At 57.0% G+C, this 17,618-nt stretch overlaps 9 protein-coding genes and 1 non-coding gene across 10 annotated transcripts in view; 5 read left to right on the top strand and 5 right to left on the bottom strand.

The window, feature by feature from the left end:
* Nucleotides 1-371: 371 nt before the first annotated feature.
* Nucleotides 372-3,168, top strand: VDAG_03956 (PTAB protein; the record flags this gene model as incomplete). The annotated part of the gene is made up of 6 exons (XM_009654040.1): nucleotides 372-669; nucleotides 879-1,075; nucleotides 1,143-1,844; nucleotides 1,899-2,198; nucleotides 2,265-2,585; nucleotides 2,641-3,168. The coding sequence occupies 6 exons, from the start codon at nucleotides 372-374 to the stop codon at nucleotides 3,166-3,168; spliced, it is 2,346 nt and encodes a 781-aa protein (XP_009652335.1).
* Nucleotides 3,169-4,211: 1,043 nt separating this feature from the next.
* Nucleotides 4,212-4,934, bottom strand: VDAG_03955 (uncharacterized protein; the record flags this gene model as incomplete). The annotated part of the gene is made up of 1 exon (XM_009654039.1): nucleotides 4,212-4,934. One exon carries the CDS (start codon nucleotides 4,932-4,934, stop codon nucleotides 4,212-4,214), a length of 723 nt encoding a protein of 240 aa, XP_009652334.1.
* Nucleotides 4,935-5,682: 748 nt separating this feature from the next.
* VDAG_03954 (choline dehydrogenase) lies at nucleotides 5,683-7,570 on the bottom strand (the record flags this gene model as incomplete). The annotated part of the gene is made up of 2 exons (XM_009654038.1): nucleotides 5,683-7,030; nucleotides 7,083-7,570. 2 exons carry the CDS (start codon nucleotides 7,568-7,570, stop codon nucleotides 5,683-5,685), a joined length of 1,836 nt encoding a protein of 611 aa, XP_009652333.1.
* A 310-nt stretch (nucleotides 7,571-7,880) lies between these two features.
* Nucleotides 7,881-8,495, bottom strand: VDAG_03953 (uncharacterized protein). Its single transcript, XM_009654037.1, has one exon. The coding sequence runs from the start codon at nucleotides 8,445-8,447 to the stop codon at nucleotides 8,106-8,108; it is 342 nt and encodes a 113-aa protein (XP_009652332.1). The 5' UTR covers nucleotides 8,448-8,495; the 3' UTR covers nucleotides 7,881-8,105.
* Nucleotides 8,496-8,792: 297 nt separating this feature from the next.
* Nucleotides 8,793-9,635, top strand: VDAG_03952 (uncharacterized protein; the record flags this gene model as incomplete). Its single annotated transcript, XM_009654036.1, has 2 exons — nucleotides 8,793-9,021; nucleotides 9,088-9,635. The coding sequence occupies 2 exons, from the start codon at nucleotides 8,793-8,795 to the stop codon at nucleotides 9,633-9,635; spliced, it is 777 nt and encodes a 258-aa protein (XP_009652331.1).
* Nucleotides 9,636-10,648: 1,013 nt separating this feature from the next.
* VDAG_03951 (uncharacterized protein) lies at nucleotides 10,649-12,399 on the top strand (the record flags this gene model as incomplete). The annotated part of the gene is made up of 2 exons (XM_009654035.1): nucleotides 10,649-10,901; nucleotides 11,021-12,399. The coding sequence occupies 2 exons, from the start codon at nucleotides 10,649-10,651 to the stop codon at nucleotides 12,397-12,399; spliced, it is 1,632 nt and encodes a 543-aa protein (XP_009652330.1).
* A 609-nt stretch (nucleotides 12,400-13,008) lies between these two features.
* On the top strand, nucleotides 13,009-13,124 carry VDAG_20012. The gene has a single exon (XR_692059.1). It is a non-coding gene; the product is annotated as a 5S ribosomal RNA (ribosomal RNA).
* A 485-nt stretch (nucleotides 13,125-13,609) lies between these two features.
* On the bottom strand, nucleotides 13,610-15,379 carry VDAG_03950 (uncharacterized protein; the record flags this gene model as incomplete). The annotated part of the gene is made up of 5 exons (XM_009654034.1): nucleotides 13,610-14,463; nucleotides 14,523-14,755; nucleotides 14,807-14,864; nucleotides 14,916-15,296; nucleotides 15,349-15,379. 5 exons carry the CDS (start codon nucleotides 15,377-15,379, stop codon nucleotides 13,610-13,612), a joined length of 1,557 nt encoding a protein of 518 aa, XP_009652329.1.
* A 636-nt stretch (nucleotides 15,380-16,015) lies between these two features.
* VDAG_03949 (uncharacterized protein) lies at nucleotides 16,016-17,374 on the top strand. Its single transcript, XM_009654033.1, has 2 exons — nucleotides 16,016-16,323; nucleotides 16,409-17,374. The coding sequence occupies exons 1-2, from the start codon at nucleotides 16,135-16,137 to the stop codon at nucleotides 16,541-16,543; spliced, it is 324 nt and encodes a 107-aa protein (XP_009652328.1). The 5' UTR covers nucleotides 16,016-16,134; the 3' UTR covers nucleotides 16,544-17,374.
* The window catches only part of VDAG_03948 (plasma membrane ATPase), a gene marked incomplete at its 3' end in the record, with an annotated part of 3,332 nt that continues 2,636 nt past the window's right edge, over nucleotides 16,923-17,618 (bottom strand). Inside the window, exon 4 of the mRNA XM_009654032.1 lies at nucleotides 16,923-17,576. Coding sequence (XP_009652327.1) covers nucleotides 16,923-17,576 — 654 coding nt within the window. The remainder of the gene's footprint in view (nucleotides 17,577-17,618) is intronic.

The following is a 17,618-nucleotide window of genomic DNA, read 5'->3' as shown; positions in this document are numbered from 1 at the left end:
TTTCCAAAGTATCTGACGAATGTATCTTGCTTTTGAGTCCTTTTTCCACACTCTGGGGTCCCACACTTCATCTGACGGACCGACCGATCCTCCTTCTTCATAAGACCCCCAACGGCATTCTGCATTTTTCATTTTTTTTGAGCGCCTCCACCTCCCCCCGGCCCTGTGCCGTGGTTTTCGCGCGCACCCGACCCCCTTCAATCGCGTTTACGCTCCCTCCCTCCAGTGCCGCATTCTTTTGTCTAACGCCATCTCGACGAAATACAGCAACAAACAGACAGACAGCTCCGGTTCAGAGCCAGCGCATGCGATAACGCGGAGGGGCCAGCGTCGATATCCACACGGTGGATGATCGGCTAAAAGAAGACATGATGACCAGTATGGGACCATCCTTTCGCAGGCCACCCTGCTGGCATGCACCAACACCCCGGTGTTCCCTGGCCATCCCATGGCTCCCTGGGATGCCTCACAATCCGAGCCAGCAAGGCGCGCCCGGCGGAGGCATGCCTCAACAGATGCACATGGCCGTCTCGGGCCCAGGAGGTCAGGTCAACCCAGCCGCCATGATGGGTGGCATGCCACCTGGCGCAGGCGCGCCCAATGCCCACGCCCTCCAGCACTTGAACCCTGCACAGGCCCAGATGTTCCAGCAGGGTCAGTTTGGCAATTGTAGGTGCCCATCTCAATCTGCATCACCGTCAGCTTCAACGCGTCAGCTTCTTCCTTCCATCCAACCCAGCGAACTGCCGTAGCAATCCCACCCATTTCTTCTTCTGTTTCTTCTTCTTGTTCTTCTTCTTATTCTTCTTCTTGTTCTTCTCTTCCTGCCTGGTTTTCAATCGCACGAGTGCCTGCTGACATCATACCTCCTCCGACAGTCGGCAGCAACCCCTCCATGGCACAACTACAACAGCATCAGCGATTCATTCAGCAGCAGCAAGCAGCTCGTCAACACGCCATGGCCCAGCAGGCGGCGTTCCAGTCCAACATGCAGGTCGGCGTCAATGGCATGCCCATGGGCGTGCACATGAACCCGGCGCAGATGGCCGCCTTTAGGCAGGCTAGGATGCAACCTGTGAGTCCCGTCCTTGACCCGTCACGATCCCATCGTCCAAAGCGCTAGCTAATCCCCACCCGCGAAGCATGCCCACAACCAAGCCATGCTGGCTCATCAGATCGCTCTCCAACAGCAGCAACAAGTGGCACAAAACCAGCAGATGCAGCAAGGTGGACAGCCGGGCCAGCCGGTGCAGATGAGCGCCCAGCAGATGCAGAGCCTCCAGCAAGCACAGATGGCTGCTCTGCAGGCACAGCAACAGGGCCAGCAGCAGGCACAGCAGCAGCAGCAACAGCAACAGCAGGCTCAGCAGCAACAGGCCCAACAGCAGCAGGCTCAGCAACAGGCCCAGCAGGCCCAGCAGCAGCAGCAGCAGCAACAGGCCCAGCAACAGCAACAACAAGGCCAGCCTCCGCAACAACCACAGCAGCCCGGTGGGCCGCAGCCTCAACAGCAGACACCGCAACAGCAGGCGGCCCAACCCGCCGGACCGCAGTCTGCAGGTCATCCCACACCGTCGCAGACTCCTGGCCCCCAGCCAAATCAGCAGCCTCAGCCTCCCCAAGCCCAGAACCAGGCGCAAGGTCCACAGCCGGGACAGCAGCCCCAGCAGCAATTGAACCCCGCACAGCAGCAGGCTCAACACGCCGCAGCGCAGGCTGCCATGGCTAATAACATGGCCCTGGCCCAGCAGCAAGCGCAGGCTCAGCAGGCGAGGAGGGAAGCAATGAAGGGGCACTGCTTGCTGAAGCTCATGCAGTTCAGCGAGCACCTCAGCGGCTTTCCCGTAAGGACTTTGGCCGGCATGACACGGAGGACAACCGCTAATATGACACTCTAGGGATCACGAGGCAAGGATGATTTGTCGTACTGGAACATGTTTGTCAACCAATTCTTCTCCACGAAAGGCGTGTTCCGACACTCTGTTCATATCACCGACCACGAGGATCCCTCGGATAAGCAGTACGAAATCTCGTACCCCGCACTCGCGCGATACTTCCACACCCATTTCGACAGCGGCGTCAAGAACATGCAGTTGATCATGGAGAAGGGCACCACTGACCGCCCTCTTCCTGGCGATGGACACTGGATCGAGAACACCAAGTCGAGCCTGGTGTACTGGTTCGACAATGGATCACACGTAAGTTTGTTCTTGGCCTGGAAGCCATGCCATCATGCCACATCCGAGATTAACATGAAACCTCAGCTTGTCGCGACTGGTACCGTACGAGCCCATTTCGACCACGAGCAAAAGATTGAGCTCTTTGAGTTTGTCACGAGTGGCCACGAGGAATACATTTCTCGGAAATCCGTTATCGAATCAGCGAAACCCGCGCACAACTGGGTCAAGGAATGGCACAAGGTCAATTCGCAAGACTCAAAGACTTCGCCAGAAATGAGCAAGAAGGGCAAGGCAAGGCCATTGAAGTCGCCGCAAAACCCACCCCCAGAAGCCTTGGTGGATCTCCCTGAATCCTCCGTCAAGAGGGGCATGGGTGTTACGGAGGAAGTCTTCCAGTTCCTCGAGGTATGTATCCCCGCGGACCCTGCAGTAGAGGGTTGGCACTAACCAGGATGTGCAGATCGTTGAGGTTTTCGGTCAGATGAACCCGCTGTTTGGCTTCTCTCACAGCCACCCTGGCATGCGCCCCTACCTTGCCCTCGAGCAATACGTCAACCAGATCAACAGCCAACCCCAGCCCAACATGAATGGTCAGCCTATGCAGCAAGGGCCGCCACGGACCCCAGGTTTCGGGCAGTTCCCGGTCCCGCAAATGCCGCCAGGGGGCGTGGGAGCGAGCCCTGCCCAGCCGCACATGCAGCTCCCTGGGTCGCCTCACATCATGGGCAGCCCGGCGCAAGTTCAGATGCAGGCACCCGGTATGCAGCTGCAGCAGAGCCAACAAGGCACAAGCTCGAGCGGGCCGAGCGCCAACACGTCACCGGCATCCAACAAGAGGAGACGCCCATCAGGGGTCAAGACGGAAGACGATGGTTCCTCGGCGCCAACGCCACAGTCGGGACCTGGTGGACAGGTGAACGGCGTCGGCAACAAGGGCAAGCCTCCCACGCCGAGAATGCCCAAGCGAGTCAAGGGCAACCCCGCGTGATAATGTGACAAGACATATTCAATTTGAACGTCATGCAGTCAATACCATTGACAACACACGACACGGCATCGTTGCGTCTATTGCAGCATGCCGACGTCTCGTGTCTACTCTCGGATTCAAGGCCTGACTACACTGTCGGTTGCTTCCGGGAAGCATCCAAGCGATTCCTGATGGCCGGCAATCTTGACCCTACTCTTTGGTCATTGATCACACAAAACCACGACTAAAGAAGAAAAAATACACACGCCTACCTACCTACCTACCTACCAACAAGGCGATTATATCAAGTCGCGCGCCCACTCTATCAAGGCGCGAACTAGGGCCAATTCGACCGCATGACGAATAGCGACTGCTGATGTGGAAATATCGCTCATCGCTCCGCCCCAACAATCCCAACACAACAATGATCCGTATCCGCAAGGCGCAAGGAAACGGTTAATGCAGGTGACCAACGAAGTTACCGTGTACGATATCACGCTCGGAAACGACTGCTCTCGAGCTCATCATCCGCTGTCCATCTGATTTTTACTCTTTTGCTATCATCACAAGTCCAGTCAGTATCTTGGTTGGTCCTCATCCTCTTATTTTTTTTTTCCAGGAGTATCCCATGGTTTGTCATTTTGTCGCGCTGGGAAAGGAGGAGACGGCCCCCCTAAAAAGAGATCGTTTGTCTTTTTTTGCTGCTTGATCGAGAGTCGTTTTTCGTGATTATTATTTTTTTGGTATTTTATCATTTCATCCGCTGTTGTCATCATTGGCGGTAGTTGGGTGAAACGGGTGGCGGGGTGCGGTGGAAATCATCGGCGTGGCAGTCTCGGTTCTTATTTTTTTGTTTAAGTCCTTTTTTTGTTGGCTCTTTCCATGCCGTTCTGTTCTTGTTTCCATGTCATGGTATCCCCAGTCTCGAATACCTAGTTCCTTTTGGGGATGATTCATACCATATGAATTGGAAGCGCTCTGTGGCCTGGCTTTGTGACTCGATGTGGCTATCTGTGCAATTCGCGAAATTGACGCATATCCCTCCAGCTACGCACCCTCTGTTCTCACACTTGTTCAGCATCAGCCGCGGTTTCCTGAGGAGCTTGGTCCCCGCCCCTATCAGGTAGATCATGATCCTGCCGCAATGCCACGACGGGACTGCGCGCCCTCGCCCCCTCGACGTCAACGAGAACGCACAACCGCAGGCCGCCTCCTCCAAAGCTCATATAACCAGGCCACTGCTCCTCCGAGACATGCCGCAGCTCGACGACGTGCACAACGGCCGAGACCTCGAGCCGCGACGGCTCGGCGCGATACGTCGTCGCCGGCACCGCAGCCGCGACACGCGCCGCGGCGTACGCGGTGCCGAACCCCACCGCCGGCCGCGCGACGAGGCTGCTCTGGACGGTGGCGCCGAGGTAGTCATGACAGTAATGATAGTAGTAGCCGCTGCTGTGCGGGGAGACGACGGTCCAGGGCGTGACGAGCGCTTGCGGGGACAGGGCCCAGGTCGCGTACGGGACCGTGACGGGCGTCATGACGGGGATCGTGGTCGGCAGGAGGGTTGTGGTGTGGGAGGGCCCGCCGGCGATGCGGACTGCGCCGTGGGGGAGGGTCCAGTAGAGGGTTACGTTTCGGTCTGTGAGGGGGAGGTGGGTTTCTTCGGCGAGCGCTGCGAGGAAGGTTGCGCGGGTGGCTGCTGGGGGCGGGGGGAGGGGGAGGGTGCGGATGGAGAGGTTATGGGGTGGGGTGATGTAGAGGAGGTAGATTGTTGCTGTGGACGACATGGTGAGAAGAGTGAGGTTTCTTGGAAATTCTTCCTTGGGTTGGTGATACTATGGACGAAGGACTGCGAGCATGATGGTGTGGCTGCTTATACCGCTGCGCTCAATTGTGTTTTTCATGTGATTCACTGTGACTGTCATGTTCAGCATCTGCGGCGGGTGATCGGCCACAAAGAATCGGCCTTCATCACAGGGTCGGGAACAGCTATGCTGATGAATCAAACAAGTCAGTGATGCTTCCCTGCTTCACTAGGTCCCGGATGTCATATCAACATGTCACAGCGAGCTGTTGAAAGTCTTGTTTCGAGTCATCAAGGATCTTTTGCATGCTTGTGCTGATCTTTCATCACGACATCAGTCGGGCGCACATCTATTCCTAGTGAATCTTTGCAAATCTAGCGTAGAATACCGATTACTGTATCCATGTAGGTGATGTTCATGGTGACCTACAATGCTATGACATCTGAAGCTAATGCGACAACGTTTGTCACTCACTTGTATTGCTTGCAGACCGCGAAGAACCTCGTCACCGAATCATGGATGAATATTTTCAGGACAGGTCGGAAGTACAAGACTTTCTGAATGAACGAGAGTGGTTCAGAACTATTCCAATATCCATACAGAGCCAGGACACATCGACAAACATGCTGCAAAGATTGTGCCCTCCGAGCTGAATTTGAAGTGTCTCGTCTGATGATCGCGTCTTCCCACGAGCCAGTCTTGTCAGTAAGGAGCCATCAAGACCGAGCCATTAAACACCGGCAATGATATCATCCGACGCCTTCTGGCTGACCATAAACGTAGCAACAACAGGAAACACGCCTGGGATTCTCGGAAAGACACTCGCATCCACAACCCTGAGCCCCTCGATACCCCTGACCCGAAACTTGGAATCCAGCACCGCGTTCCGGTCGCCGTCGGCGCCAATGGCGCACGTGCTGGTCGGGTGGTGCCCGAACGTCTGGTCCTCGATCCACCGCTCGTCAACGGCCTGGTCCCGGCAGTAGCCCGTCGCGAGGACCTGCCCGCTCGGGCAAGGCGGTTCCAGCGGCGTGACGGGGCCCGAGGGGCTGCGCGTGCTGGCGAAGACGCGCCGCACCCAGGCGACGGTGTCCTTCATGCCGCCCATGTCGATCTCGCGCTTCTCTTTGTAGAGGTTGAAGTTGATGTCGGGCGGGTCCGTCGGGTCGCTCGAGCGCAGCCGGACCGTGCCGGCGCGGTTCTGTGGGTGTTGCTTGACGATGGAGACGCCGTAGATGCCGCGGTCGCCTGCATTGAGGCCCGTGTTCGCCTGGCTGTCAGGCCAGAAGCCACGGAAAGCGTACGGCCCGTGCATGAGGAAGACGTCGCGCTCGCCGTAGGGTGCGTGGTCCGTCTGGTACATGACGAAGCCGCCCGAGCCGAAGCCGCTGGCTGTGCCTTGTGGGCGGCCCACTACTGGCATCTCCTGGTTGTCCTGCATGTTTATGCCGACTCCAGGAAGGTCAGACAGAACGGCTATGTTGAACCGGCGCAGCTCGTCGGCGGGCCCGATGCCGCTGAGCTTGAGAAGCTGGGGAGAGTTGAAGGCTCCGCCGGCGAGGATGACCTCGCGCCGCGCGGTGGCGGTGCGCAGCTCACCCCGGGCGCCGTTGTAGCGCGCATCCGCCTTGTAGAGGGAACGCCCGACACGATACTCGACGCCAGTGGCGCGAGGTTTGCTGCCAGAGGTGTTGAAGAGAATTTTTGTGGCGAGTGAGTTCTGTGAGAGAGTCAGTGGGAGACCGCCAGCGTTGATGCTCTCAATGACATAATCGCGTGAGCTGTAGCGCTGGCCGTTGGAACGCGTGTGGCGAGCGAGGCCGTAGATCCCGACTTCGCGATCACGGGTGCTGCTCAGCTGGTTGTTGTCACGACTGGCGTACTGCGTGATCTGATTCGGGTCCTGGCCAAGAAGGGTGGCCATGGCACGAAGAACATCGCCAACGACGCCAGTGATGCCGCCAAATGTAGGAGCAATGTGAGTTTGGAACCAGCCATTGAAGCCATGCCCTGGAGTCCCGGCAGGGAGATAATTGTTCTTCTCGATTCGTACGAATACGTTTCGCATGTTGGCCGCACTTTATACTGTAAGCGCTGACAAAGTTAAAGGCGCATAGAGGACAGCCTCACCTCCATGAGGTATCGTTTGTCAGGTTGACAATATAGTCCCAATCACTATCGGTGGGCAGGTGAGTGGCCATGGCATTAATCATGCTTGAGCCACCGACGGTAGCGCCCCGGGGATAGTAAATCCCGAGCAGCTGTGCTCCGGCGGGAACATCCTTGTTGCCAGTCCAGTACCGGCCGTCGGGGAGTCGCCAAGTGACCTGGTTGTTTCTTATGTTTCTGGCATCTTCTTCGTAATGTTTGACGAAGAAGTCCCATGTGATAGAGGACGGATATTGGCCCGACCCTTGAGCGACGCTAGTATCACCGGCTTCAAGGAGAAGCACAGAATGGCCAGCCTTGGCCAGGTTGACGGCTAAAGGACCGCCACCTGGGCCACTGCCGATGACGATGTAGTCATATTGGGCTTGGGAACGGGCAGGTTGGACTAGCAGGGAGGCGAGTAGAATGTGATAAAGCAGCACCAGTGCCCTGACGTGAAGGAAAGCCATAATTTTCTTGAGTTGCGAGAGCCATGTAACTTCTTTGCCGTCTGATGAACAGCAATGTCAAGCTTTTGTCCGTCGTCTTTTATATGCTGAATATTTGTTGAGCAACAGCCAAGTTCGCTCCGTACAATGACGCAAGGCCTTTTCGCTGCATATGCCTCTACCTCCGCTCTCCTACATGCAGAACGAATATGATATTGCGAGTGAAATGGTGCTGCCATATCGGGGACGTCTTGGCCATCGGAAGGTGGGATTGCAGACCACTCGTAAGTTGCTATATGCAAAGACAGGCCGAAGTGACGTGCACAGTTGGTCTAACAAGTGGATTCATCCAGAGAACGTCGTGAGGTCTGCAGCATTTGCTGATGGCTCTCCTCTGTCTACTATCAAGTATGCTCTCGAATAGGTCAAGCGTCCACAGAGTGGTTGCTCCATGATTTACGTTGTGTTCCAAGCGACGGCGCCATGGTGGCCATCGGCATTGCGAGTGTGACGATCAAACTGATGGACGATCAAGACGGGAAACTGGCATCAATCTCTAGCGGAAGAACAGAGAGGATGAACTTCTCATCTGGGAAAGTGATGGGCGGCGGACGAGAAAGAATGCTACGGCACGTGTTGGCCATGTTGCATTGGTGGCAGGCTTAGAATAGCCGGCATTACTGGAAGATCCGGAGAGTATTTGCCCCGCACTTTCAGACGACCGCCATCGGCACTTGTTTGGTTTGCCAAAGACGGTGATGTCCCTGGTTTGGCTCTTGGGAGTAATGCTTCCGAGATGGGTCGAGCTCGACAGATGAGGAAGGTGGATGATCCTGCGTGGAAATCGGAAGCAACCCGTGTGTGGGTTGATGAGGCATTGGAACCGACCATCGACCATCGACCGATAAATGTCGATCGTAAGTTCAGGGTTTGCTGCAAGTTACTTAGGAGGGAAGAGGAGAGGGGTCATCCAGGAATGGGAGGCTCACAGGCATGGAGTTGATGGCGGGGGTTGAGGTCGCCAACTGAAGGATGTCGCCTTAGTCAGCCAATCCCTGCCAAAATGTTGACCCAGCAACGCGTCGCATCCAAACACAGATTCTCTCGCGAATCAGTGCGATCGTCAACAGCAATCAACAGCAGCATCGTGTCGCAACTCCCACGCAGGCGGCAGCATTCAATACACCGACAGGATCTCCCGCAGCATCAAAAACGAAACCCGATACCGAAATATAGCAACACCATGGCCTCTGCGTTCGAGCCCTCCATGTCGTCCAGCCTTTCGAGGCCGCCGCCCATGGCCACAGGCCCCTCGATCGCCGACACGCTGCCCAACATCAACTTTGGCTTTGACGACCTGCGCGATCGCATGGCCAAGTTCACCGTCAAGTTCGACGCCTTTATAGAGCAAGGCCGCAAACGTGTGCTCGAGGAGAGGAACCAATTTCACATGAACATTGCCGAGCTACAAGGTTCGTTCTTGCGATAGACCCCGTCCTTCGCCCGCCTTGTGCACCCAGCTAACAGAGATGCCACAGAGGACCAGCGCATGAAGAAGAAGGACATTGAAATCCTCCAGCTCAAGATGAGCACACATCAGCAGACGGTCGAGAAGGAAGATGCCGAAAAGCGCGAGATGCAGGCGGCCATCGCGCAGCTCGCCGACGAGCGCGACCGCCACACCGCGCACCGCAACGCGCTGAAGAAGCAGATCGCGGCGACGCAAAAGGAGATTGACGCGCGCTTGGCGGCGCAGCAGGCGTATGCGCAGCAGCTCGAGGCGCAGTCGCGGTTCAACGTGCCGGAGCTCGAGTTTTGGCAGCAGAACTTGGGGTTGCGGATCGAGGGGGCGGGCCACGACGACCGCCTCAAGTTTGTGTACACATGCATCGACGAGAAGGACTGGGACCGCGAGGCGTGGTTCGAGCTGAGCACGGCGAGCCGGGACTATGATGTCAAGCACTGCCGACCCAAACTGGAGAGGGAAAGGGTCGAGCGTGTGCTCGACAGGGTCAACGAGACGCGGGAGCTGTCGGCACTATTGAAGGGGATGAGGGAGCTGTTTGTGGAGGCGATGAAGGGGTAGCTAGCTGGCGCTTGGGCGACGACGAAATGATACCACGAGTTCGATTGAGTGGTTTGCCACCATGCAATGATTGCTGGATTGACTGATGTCAGAGCCACAGGGAAGATTGAACACCCAACCACCGTGATCTTGCCTTCAAAAGAAAAGAAAAGAAAAGAAAAATGCACTGAATCACCATTAGACGTCCTTCACCTTCCCAGATGCCAGGAACCTAGAGGCCTAGAGGCATCCCTACATCAATGACAGCTTGCTGACTCATCAAAAACATGACGCGCATGAATCGCAATCTCCATGACTCGGGCGACAAGGCTGATATCGAATGGGACTCAGCCGTCCTGATTCATCAGACGCCCTCTCATAGGCCAGTCCCCCACCCGCAGCAGGCCAGAACTTGTTCGCTTTTCCCTTCTCGCCTCAGCGCAGATGCGCAGACCAGCGTCTGTCAGCCCATCACACTGCACACTGCGCCCTTACCCTTGTACGAACGAACCACGAACCACGAACCACGAACCACGAACCAACCCCGACCGATCCGACCAGTCTCGCTCCTTTCTTGTGCGAGACCGACAACAAGTGGGGGACCGCCAGACGAGTGATCCAGGCACCGGCCGGCGTAGGAGTAGGAGTGGGCGTGGGAGGGGAACAGGTGTCCATCGGCTGAGGCGAAAGGCAGTGAGAGGCCGGACGAAAAGATCCTCTTCGGCCCTCCAGCCTGGGTCTTTGGCACTGGCATTACCCACACAAACGTCCCCGCTGCGGCGGCTCTATCCACCGGTCCGCGACCACCCAGCATACCCACCACCGATCTCGACCGATAATACATGGGACGTCTTGGAGAGAGATAGGCAGAGGACCGATCACTCCACCTTTCCCCTCGGCCCGGCCTGTGTGTCCGTTGCTCGCCCATACTGCCAGCTTGGCTGTTAGCCAAGCCAGATCGCCCGCCCCCAACTCCTGGCCCTGTTTCTTTTCTTTCGTTCTTTTGGCCGGTTCCTCCCATTGGGAATGCCTCAATGGCATCCGATGCAGCGAGCCAGCCCAGCCCTGCCGCCTCTGTGGCCTCGTCAGCGACCCCCAACCTGACCTCCTTCCCCAGCCACAAGCGCACCGCGCCGGTCGACGGGCCCAGCCCCTCCGCCGCCAGTCCCGATGCCGAGGACCCCGGCGGCACCCAGGCCGACTCGGCCAAGAAGCGCCGAACAGGACCCGGTTCACGTGGCGTGGCCAACCTGACCCCGGCCCAGCTGGCCAAGAAGCGAGCCAACGGTATGCCCTGTTGTCTTTTGCATGTCTTTGCTGCCTCTATCTGGCGCCCTCTGTTGCGCAGAACACACCCCCCACCATCCTGCGACGGCAGCTGACCTGTGCTTCTACGTATGAATTAGACCGAGAAGCTCAAAGGGCTATCCGTGAGCGGACCAAGAACCAGATCGAGAACCTGGAGAAAAAGATCCAGGAGCTCACATCCCAGCAGCCGTACCAAGATCTTCAAGCCGCCGTCCGAGCCAAGGAGGCTGTAGAGGCTGAGAATGCCGATATCAAACGACGCCTGGCCACCATGATGTCGTTGATCCAGCCTCTCCTGACCTCGCCACCTGGTCCGCCACCACCGGAGCAGACATACAGCTCGCCGACGGCTCAGGGTTATGCTCCTGCGCAGCATGCAAACCCTCCCGTTTCCGTCCACACTTCGTCCACGCCTGGGAGCGCCCACTCTCCAGGCTCCGTCGACCACCATCCCAACTGGCACGTCGACTCGGCAGACCAGCAAGCACGGGGCAAGATGCTGAACCAGCAGCGCCACAACCTCCGGCACAACCTGGATCTCGGCCCTGAGAAGCTCGGCCTCGACTTTTTACTCGACCCCAACCGCAACTTTCCCAAGATCCAGAACGGCCTCAATGGAGCCCAGGACACTGCTCAGTTCCACCACGTGCCCATGAAGCATGACTGGACTGGGGTCGCTCCTGTGGCACGCAGCCCGGCAGAGACGTCCTCCAATGGCTCCCGCCAGCCGCGCCGGCTCGGGCTTGAGCACACGGGCGAAAATCCGTACGGACAGCGGCCTCCCCTCGCGCCCAGTGGATACATGACCACTGAGCTCAAGAACTGTGGCCCCACGTGTCCCCTCGACAGCCTCCTCCTTGACTTCCTGCATGAGCGCCGCCAGCGTGCCGCCGACGGTTTGCCCACGCAAGAGATCATTGGCCCCCGCTATCCTTCCGTCTCGTCCCTCCTCAACCCCGCCAATAGCAAATACTCCCACCCGCTCTCCAAGGTCTTCACCGACATACTGTCGACCTTTCCTGATCTCTCCAAGCTTCCCGAGCGCGTCGCCGTCCTCTACGTCATGTTCCTCATCATGCGCTGGCAGATTGCGCCCAGCAAAGAGAACCTCGACCGGCTGCCATCCTGGGCCGTGCCCGTCCCGGAGCAGTTCTCGTGTGAGCACCCGGCCTGGATCGACCACCTGCCGTTCCCCCTCATGCGTAGCTACCTCGCACGCGAGCACCTCAGCCCGGACTACATGTTCGACATGTTCTTTGTCCCCTTCACCGCCACGCTGTCGCTCAATTGGCCCTATGAAGAAACGGACACGCTGCTTGTCGTGCCAGACTCAAACGACGTCATGATCAACCCCGTCTTCGAGCGCCACATGCGCCGGCTCGAGAACTGGACCCTCGGGGACGCCTTTGCCCAGACTTTCCCGGGGCTCGAGGGCACGTATAACTACAAGAGCTGCCGGCCGCGTGAGAGGCGGTAGGGTCTTGTACGGGGAGAAGCAGCAATGCACTTCTTGTCTTCTCCTCCGCGCGGCACTCGAGACCATGCCATTGGTCGTTGTGCCGTCATCTTCTTCTCCTACTTTCTTTCACCTATTGTTGACTTGTATACTCGTAATCATCAGGCAACGTCCTGCAGCTGGAGGTATGGCGTTACCGGCTGTTCGACGGGAACGGCCGGAGGAAGGGAGGGAAAAGGAGCTGAGATTTCTTGGAGTTTTTTTTTTTTTTTCTTTTTAGAGGCAAAGCACGTTGTGCTTGGATCAGGGACTTCGGGAAGGGCGGTGGAAATCCCATGACTAAAATTTGGTGGAGCGAGGATATTGGGAAAAGCAATGGGCGAAGGGCAACAGACTTGATCTGGGCAAATATGGTGATCAAGGGGGTGTCCTAGGACGGAATTTTTGGGTCATTTGTGTCAGCCCCGACGGCAGGCCCGCCGCCATAGAAACGATGGACCTATTTATTAACCATCATTATGTATCATGAGTCCCTTTGACGTGAATGGCGGCAAACTGACGAACCATCTTGTCTTGAGTTATGTCATGCTATAGAGGCTATGATCACTGCTAAAGCTGTTCCAAGCACATACGACCATACCTACTGGAAAACTCGGGATCCCGTCCGCTCTCCCATAGATAAGCCAGTAAGGGTCGAACTAGTAGTTGGGTGGGTGACCACCAGCGAATCCTTGATGTTGTATGTTTTTGTTTTTTTGATGTTTTGCATGCGGCCATCGTGAGCGTTGTTGAATCTCGACGTTCAAGACTTGTATTTGGTGAGTGTGTATTTGGGGTGCTCAGGTGCATCTCAGCCTATGGCATCAGCGGTAGGGCGGCCGCATAACAGGCCACATGTCGACCAGGGGGTGACGTCCCCAACCTCAGAGGGCTACTTCCAGGCGTGATGCTTGCATACAGGATTCTGTGCAAGACTCTGGGTGCAAAGCTTTCTATTTGTACGATACATCTTGTCGAACCGCGGTGGAATCTTGTTTGTATCATTTTGCATGTCAATCAGTCGCATGCATTACGAACCGGAGCGCCTGCCCCTGTCGTACTCATCCGACAACATGTCCATGAGCACCCTTCCCAAGTCCCAGCCATTTTCGTACTTTGTCGATAGCGACGACTGTGGATAGTCCGCCAGAAGCATCCTCCCTCACACTCTTCAGATATGGCAGCTCTCATCTCAAGCCTCATCATCCTCCCCGCTCACGCCCACGGAATACTTCTTCACCACACCTTGATGACCGATCCAAAGACTCGCATGCCTCTCCATCGGCATACTCTGGAACACCAGGCTTCTCACCGGGCCCCTCGTTGACGCACGGTCCACGGCCGGGGCGCGCAGTCTCAGGCCCGAGCGCAGCGAGTACAGAGCCACGCGGCCGTCGTGCGTGTCGTGGGCCGCGGCCACGACACCCACGTCCTGGTTGACGTCGAAACCTATATGCGTGTGCGCTTCATTGCGGTATTCGGGGAAGGTGAGCACTGGTGTTGCGGGCTGAACTACGGCTGGGCCCGAGGGCTGCGCAGACCGTCCGTGGTCGCGGCCACGATTCCTCTTCTTCATCCGTGGGACTTCTGAGCGGGTCTGGGCCGACGGTTCCGTTTTGAGGAAGCGGAGGTCGTAGATGTGGAGGTTCGATCGCAAGGCAGCGACGAGTATGTGGTTGGGATTGGAGTCGAGGGAACGTAGATGGGTGACGGCGCTGGCAGCTCTGAAGCAGCTCCATGCCTGTGGGGGAGCACGGAGGTCGAGCGTCCTGACTGTGGACGACCGGGTCCCGGCGTAAAGGATGGAGGGGTTTGCGACGTTGAAGGCTTGGGCAAGGACATCCATCGGAAGAGGCCTTTGGTGGGCCCCATCAGCTTTGGGTGTGATCCAGCTGATATTGCTATTGGACGTGAGGCGGATGATACCGTCGTCGGTTGCGAGCGTACACATCAGTTCGGACGAAGCGGTTGGGGCTGGGGTGGCTAGATTGACAGAGTACGTACGACGGCCTGGCGCCATACGAACACTCTTGTAGTGGTTGGCCGCTGCACATGTCAGTCGCCGTACCCCAAAGGAGAAAGAGCGTTGCTCAAGGAAAACATACGCAACCTAGGGGAACCGAGCTCCCAGTGCGGCCTGTCCTCCGTGGGCGAAGTTACTCGCGGTGAAAAAAAGTGAACGCCAGGATCGTTTGAAGGCTCCCGCGTCGTGACGAGCATGCGATGGGAAGGTTGATGGTAGCTGATTGAAGAGACCTGATTACACTGAACCGACTCCTCGTAGACCACGTTGGTCGTGGTGATGCGTTGCTGCGTTGGTGAGGTTCTCTGGCCTACTCTGGGAGTTGTCAGAAGTGAGGCCACATTTTGTCACGAGGAGAGCACTAACATCCCGCAGCTGTCGGTATGAATATACGTGCTTCTTACAGAGGAAGACTCTGACAAGGCTGCTTCATTCGATTAGTCACATGACACATGGCTTCATCGCCGTCACTCACACGTGTAAGCAACCCCGACCCCTGTTCTCGTGTCTTCACCCCCAACCCACAAACATCCGAGATTTGGCACAGCACCTCTTCGACTGTCATCCACGAATCCCACGTGGTGCCGATCAACAAGCCCTAACGCCCATACTGCAGCAGACACCTCGGCGTCTGGAGCTCCGATACCAAGCTGGCGGTCGAGGAACCCACCAAGCAGCGGCTCACGCAGAGCCCTTGCTCGCTTCACATTGCGCTTTGTCCTTTCAGAGCGGGCGTGCTTGGCGGCAGTGTGCTCGTTCTCGAGCTTTCGACGCTTGACATTGGCGGCAGACCAAGCGGCAGAGGCAGGTGCCGAATGCGACTTTTCAATCTTGAAGTACTTCTTCTTGACCTCGTCTACATGACGTTAAAATCAAAGTCGGATCGGGCATGAATGATAGGGAAATACCGTAGTAGTAGCCTGGCAATGAAAGGCTCATGGTGGGTGTAGTGTTGAAGATGAAGCTTGCCAGAGGTGGATTGAGATATCACGTGTTTTCAGCGCCAGGTACCCACGCCCAAAAATCTTTGCTCGCAGAGCTGCGACATCACGACTCGCCAGCGTGAGCACTGCTGGCGCCCATTTCTGTTTGCGTCTTGGATCCTTGGAGAAAGCCACTCCGATTCCGAGTGCAATTGAGTGGTCAAGGGGCACAATTGATCTATTCAACGATACATTCAGCCCATCGCCGCTCGCTCAGTTCCTCGCTCCACCCCGCGTATCGCGTGAGAAGCCCGACGACCCCAACCACCTCACCCCCCCTTGCACAGATTCAGAGACGCATGAATCGTCCGCGATGTGAGCCCGCAGCGTGAGGCCCGCATAAGCCCCAAACTCAGTTTCCCAGACCAAACCAAACAAGAGCAGAAACTCCATTCTCATGCATCAAACAACCTCAGCTCTGCCGTGCCGTGATCCATTGTCCCCTCCATCCTGCCCAACAAGCTGCATGAGGGGGAGCTGCCCCTCCCGCCCCCGCCCACCCCTTCGCGTGACGTATCGCTGAACCCCCTTCACGACCATTATCAAAACCTCACCATCCCCTCGTCCTGACCACACAACCCATCAGCTCGTTACCCACAAAGCACGACATAGTCCCGGCACCGTCTCCCCAGTAGCCAGCCCGCCCACTCACCCACTCGAGCGCCTGCCGCCTCATCTCGCCTCACGTCGGAGCAGACGAACCGGCCCAACATGGTCTACACAATCACAGTGCACCTCTACGCAAACGACCGCCCGGACTCGATCGACCGTATCAAGGCCAAGCTGATCGAGGCGTCCCGCGTCTACGTCAATGACCGCGAGACGGTCAACTGGTTCGTCATGCAGGACGTCCACGACCCCCGCGCCTTCACCATTGTCGAGCGCTTCGAGCAGGAGAGCGTACGTGCCCGTCCAGGCTGTGATGCCCACTTCCATGTGTTTCCCCTGCCTTGTGCCGTCACGCTGACACGATCCGTCGCTACAGAGCCAAAAGTACCATCTCGAGAACCCTTACTGGAAGACATTCGATCCATATGTGATGCCTCTGCTGCAGCGTCCCATGGATCTCAGGCGACACGAGGAGCTCGACACCAGCAAGGACGTGGTCGTGCCGCAGTAACATGTTGCTCGCGACGAAAGAGAACTTGGGCGTCACCAATTCACCTCCGCGACAAACACACAACACTCTAGGAAAGCAAGAGACCTGAACAGTCACAACGTGATAGAGCCATAGTATTTTTACTGTTTTGGTATTAAAATCAAGTCTAGGGTATGACGCCCCCAACCACTCCATGCTGCGCCCCTCCGACGGGACGACTTCACCTCCGTTCGACACCGTTCACTAGGTAATCATTATCGATGTGATACGGACATCGCATAATCTAAACACAGGAAAAGAAAGGTTTATGTCCATCGAGCCTATCTCCTCTGTACTTCTCCGGTTCCGAGCGTCACCGTTGTTGGGTGGTGACCTGCGCGGTAGCAGCGAGATCGACCGCTTACTGCGACTTCTCGTGCTGGGTGGAGACGCGCTGCAGAGAGACAACAAAGTCCTCGAGCGAGCGCTGCTTCTGGGAGCCCTTGGGGGACTTGCCGTGCATCATGTTGTCGAAGCCGGCGTTGTCCTGGAGGATGTAGTAGACACCGGCGCAGACGCAGAAGACACCGAAGGAGAAGATCCAGATACGGACAACGGCGACAATGCTGGTCTGGCCGTGCTCGAACCAACCAAAGATACAGAAGAGGGTGGCGAGGATGTCGACGATGAAGATAGCACCGGACAGCTGCCACGAGGGGATGGAAGACCAGAAGGGACCGTTGGCACGAGTGATGAAGATCAGCCAGTTCTCAGTCAGAGAGACCTGGAGGAAGACAACCTCGTCCAGGTTACCGAAGTTCTGGACGATACCACCGTTGGGGCCGTGGGCGTACATGGTGGTAACGGTGATCCAGGTGCCGATGGCGAGGACAATGCCGAGGATGACAGAGATTCCCCAAAGCTTGGGCAGGTTCCACTTGACGGGGGCCTTGCTGTAAGGAGCGTTGTCGTAGGCGATGGCCAGGGTGGCGATATCAGCGAAAATGGCGATGAAGACAACGAGCTCAATGTTCAGCGAACGGTTGAGGATGGCAATCCAGAGACCGAGGTACAGCTCGCATGTGGATGGACAGAGCAATACGGTAGACGACGTAGG

This window comes from Verticillium dahliae, genomic scaffold, assembly GCF_000150675.1.
Source record: "Verticillium dahliae VdLs.17 supercont1.6 genomic scaffold, whole genome shotgun sequence".
In the NCBI taxonomy this organism is placed as follows: Eukaryota; Fungi; Ascomycota; class Sordariomycetes; order Glomerellales; family Plectosphaerellaceae; genus Verticillium; species Verticillium dahliae.
This window is presented reverse-complemented; position numbering and strand designations above follow the sequence as displayed.